Below are 4,821 nucleotides of genomic sequence, written 5' to 3' on the forward strand. Positions count from 1 at the left end.
GAAATCGCCTCCAATTTCACAGTAGGTGCAAGACTCTGGCTTGTAGGCCTCCCCAGGTCTCCGTCTAACCATCAGACGACCATGTGTTGGGCAAAGCTGAAAATTGGACTCATCAGAGAAGACGAACTAGGAGACCCTCCAGTCCGCTTTGGTTCAATCCTTATGGTCTTTTACAAACCTCAGCCAGGCAAAGTACAACGTTGTCCCGGAAGAAAAACTTGCTTCCTTTTGCTCTGACAATGTTCCCCAACTCTGAGAAGTGTTTTTTCCAGCAGGGCAATGCTCCATGCCACACAGCCAGACCAGTAAAGGTGTGGATGGAGTATCACCAGATCAGGACCCTGTCATGGCCAGCCCAATTTCGAGACCTGAATCCCATAAAAAAAACTCTGAAATGTGATCAAGAGGAAGATGGATGGTCACAAGCCATGAAAAGAAGCCGAGCTGCTTGAATTCTTGCGCCAGGAGTAGCATCACCCAACGGCAATGTGAAAGACTGGTGGAGAGCATGCCAAGACACATGGAAGTTGTGATTTTAAATCAAGGTTATTCCACCAAATATTGATTTCTGAACTCTTCCTAAGTTAAAGCATTAGTATTGTGTAGTTTAAAAATTAATATGAGCTTGTTTTCTTTGCATTATTCGAGATCTGAAGACACTGCATCTTTTTTGCTATTTTGACCAATTGTCATTTTCTGCAAATAAATGATCTAAATGACAATATTTTTATTTGAAATTTGGTAGGAATGTTGCCAGTAGGTTATAGAATAAAACAAAAATGTACATTTTACTTTAACACATACCAATAAATAGTAAAACCAGAGAAACTGATAATTTTGAAGTGGTCTCTTAATTTTTTCCGCGGCTGTATAGATTGTATATCAAATACATTCACCTTCTTCAATCACATCAACACGTGCATTATACTCCGAGATGTAATTGACAGAGAGATTGTGTGCTAATTAATTAGACAAACTGTTAGTCATTTTTTTTTACCTCTCTTTTTCATTACAGAGCCTAGGGAAAGGGACCAGAATTCTTCCTTTCACTATATTAACCACTACCTAAATGATCAGACAAATTTGTGAAACATTATAAACATCACAAAAGCAATATTATTTAGCCTTGCTACCACTATATGCCTACTGTAGTGGGTAGCACTTTGTGTCATGTTTCCTAAATTCAGAGGGTATGGTATGACTATTTCTGCACAACCATGTTGCACACATGATGAGGTGAAAAAATAATCAATATATTGTTACTGTGTTCATTGACTATTTGTATAGAAAGGGCAAGCAATGTGTGTCCCATGGAGACTGAAAAGCCTGTTGACCATAAACCATTTCATCTGATGTGGCGCCAACAACACATGACCATATCATCTATGATCTACATGGTAAGCCCTTTGTAGACAAATACATGAAACATTGATGCTTCTCCCATGTTTGATATTTTTGACACAAAAACTGCCTATAGCTTCTATGTGAACCATTCTTAAGCAGTCGAGGGAAGATCTTCAGTTTTGTCACCGCTGCTTTGATGAGGAGGAACAACGGCAGGTGGGAAAAACTTGGTCTACAAGAGGAAAACAACCAACACATTCTTAATGATCCATACCTCTGGGTAAAACAGCACAGTCACAACAACTAAATGTTATTGTTTATGTCTTACCTCAGAGGTGTCCACTGTGGTGGCAGCAACATAAGGTGGGGCCTCATACTGGGCCTCTTGACTTGAAATATCGTATGCCATCTGTGCAACATAAATAGAAGACATATTATTATTGATATTGAAAGACATACACTGCACAGAAAAAGAGGGTGATGAATTGACAGTGACAAATTTGTTTTGCAAACCCTAACTTCAGGGGTAGAGGGGAAGATGACTTTGTAATTAAAAACTGATACAGCAGCTGAGACCGTGAACTCCAGTAGAGACAAAACCAACATTACACCAGAAATCCCATGGACCCTGCTCTGTAAAGAAGAAAAATACCATATTTGTGGACAACATTTTAAAATAGCTTTTTAACATACGTGCCGTTACTGCATTGTACCATTTGTAAGATTGTAGTACCTGATCGCTCCAGTAGACATAAACACTGAAGTCCAAGCAATATATAAGTACGGCAACTGCTGCTGTTACGGAGCTGAAGATATTCATAATCAACAAGGCCTTATCCTGTATATCAGAAAGAAACAGCTTCACAATAATGTTGGTCCTGCACCATTATTATTATTACGTTATCGAAGAAATGGCAGAATTCAATAAGCTGTGTATTCGTGCTCACCCTACTCTGACTGTGCTTCTTATCAGCTGCAACAGTTAGAAAGCCAGCATTGACATGCTGAGAGATGAGCATGCACACCACACACACACACACACACACACACACACACACACACACACACACACACACACACACACACACACACACACACACACACACAGACAGACACAGAGTATTGTTGACAGCTTAGAAATATGTACATATACTATATTAAGCTGAAATATTACTGAAAGCCATTACCATTAAATGAACTATCATGAGGAATAATACTGCATATAATGCACTACTAATATAATACTGAGTAGGTGGGTGAATGAATCTTACTATTAGGGAGCCCCAGAACATAATACCACTCATTGTTGATATGGTAATGGCATCAACTGCTGTCACAATGCCGAACATGAACACTACCACACCGATCAGTATCTGAACTGTCTGTGAAAGGTGAACACAATCATTGTTATTCGTCATTCTGTAAAAATATGTTATTGATTTCAGTTATCATCAAACTGGTGAATAACGTTATTATGAATTTGAGGAGACGTACTCCCAGTGTGGTCTTCTGTCTTCTCACAAATGTTTGTAACAAATGGAAGAGTGGCACAACAGCGCCTTCCTGTGGTGGAGCTCCTCTTCGGGCACCGTTTTGTAGCACTGAGGAAACTGGTGGAAACCCCACATTTGGTGGAGAATCTCCCCTCAAGACATCTTGGTCTCGGTACACGTGTGTAACGACCACTAAGCCATTACCAGAGGCAACACTGGTGGACATCTTCATCAACGGAGGTCTTATGATATGACAAATGGCAAGATAAAGAACAGATTTTACTGCAAAATACAAAGTAGAAATCTATTGTGCCATTCCATGATTCGTTACTCAAATATGGAAATCACACTTCCATAATGTCTATCTGCTGGGAAATGTAAATATACCCAAATACATGCATTTCTAACTTTTTGTGCGTGACATATACATATACATATATACTTATTTAACTCATATTCAATATATTGTAGCTTGCAGGGGGTACAGTTTATGACACACGATTCACAAATGTATTGCAATATCAAACAAGAAAATGCATTTACCTCAACAACTCTGAGTCTATTGTTTGAAAATGGTTTTGGCCAAGAGCAATGTGTGTCTGTCAGTGTGTGCTCTTTACTGTACTATCTTTTTACAAATAGAATAAATGCCACATATCACAGCTAGACTTTGGAATCTCTTATCTTATTCCCTCCTTAAACATTTATGGTTTACTAGAAGGCTTCATGTGTTAACCCAGATATCATTAGGAGGAATTTCTCAAAGAGATTCCCAAGTAGTATAACCCATGACTTGATGTTGATTATCAGTAACCTGTCATACCTTAGTTTCGGGGGGCCGCACATGATGATTCATATCTCGTGACACCAGAAATGTCGGGCCGTCAGTAAGCATCTAGGTATTGATGTGTGTCCTCGCCATTGCCTCTAGTAGGACTCCTGTTGCCATTTTTTCTGCTGAGATTGAGCATGTTGAATCGGCAGCGGGGCCGGTGAGAAAGACAACTCTGATTGGCAGTTCAACGAATACAATGAAGAAATATTGTATTATATCCCTCAGACCAAAAGCTTTTAACCAGATGATTTGTGTCCCTTTGAGGGCAGGGCACACAAGGATACACAAAACACAAAAATAACAATTAATCTGGATTTGGATCTGGATTTTTTATTTTAAGATACAGACTGGTTATAATGGTGTTCATTTTACAGCACAAGCAACTGATGTTTCTCCTTGTCATCAACAAACTGTTAACACATAACAGACAAACACAGATGATGATTACACACACTAACCAGTATGTACAGGCTATACATTCTGACAATTCATAGGCAGACAACGCAATATAAAATGTTATAATCAGGTGAATGAAGCCTTAACCCTCATATTATCTTTGGGGTCAATTTGAACCCACTCAATGTTTAAGTCTCTAAATAAATGATTGACATCATTTTTTTTTCATATTGAATAACTTTTCCTAATTAAATGGGGACAACAGGGTAAACACAAAATGAATGTGATGGAATGTTTTCATTGTCGTGTACACAAGATGTACGCATAGGTGTTCTTCGGGGTGAATTTGACCTCAGGCTGTTTTTTTTTTTTTCATGATATGATCTCCTCTCGTGTATAATTGCATTCAATTCAAAGACATGGAAGTCAAAGAAGTGACTCAGTGCATGCTAAAAGCCTTGAGGATTTATTTACTAGACTTTACTTATTCAGCCTTATACTCAATACGCACTGAGAATTTAATAAGAACACAAATTCATTGATTTGCACGGTTACCATTGGCTGGAGACCCAAAGTCTCCCCTGTTACATGAAGTCACATGACTCATTCTTGGGTAGTGTGGTATGCTGGGGGCCGATCGTCAGGTTTGCCAACCCTCAGGCCATCAGCGCTGCTAAAATGAACAGGTGGAGCCACACTGAAGAGAGGCATCTGAAAAACACATGAAAAAGGATCCACACCAATCTATGTTTC

At 39.0% G+C, this 4,821-nt stretch overlaps 1 protein-coding gene across 1 annotated transcript; it reads right to left on the reverse strand.

Moving 5' to 3' along the window:
• Positions 1-1,495: 1,495 nt before the first annotated feature.
• On the reverse strand, positions 1,496-3,069 carry LOC308380049 (membrane-spanning 4-domains subfamily A member 4D-like; the record flags this gene model as incomplete). Its single annotated transcript, XM_080857332.1, has 7 exons — positions 1,496-1,576; positions 1,673-1,753; positions 1,861-1,977; positions 2,078-2,182; positions 2,292-2,348; positions 2,616-2,726; positions 2,839-3,069. The coding sequence occupies 7 exons, from the start codon at positions 3,067-3,069 to the stop codon at positions 1,496-1,498; spliced, it is 783 nt and encodes a 260-aa protein (XP_080713458.1).
• Positions 3,070-4,821: the final 1,752 nt, after the last annotated feature.

This window comes from Sprattus sprattus (assembly GCF_963457725.1).
Source record: "Sprattus sprattus genome assembly, chromosome: 19".
NCBI classification, from domain to species: Eukaryota; Metazoa; Chordata; class Actinopteri; order Clupeiformes; family Clupeidae; genus Sprattus; species Sprattus sprattus.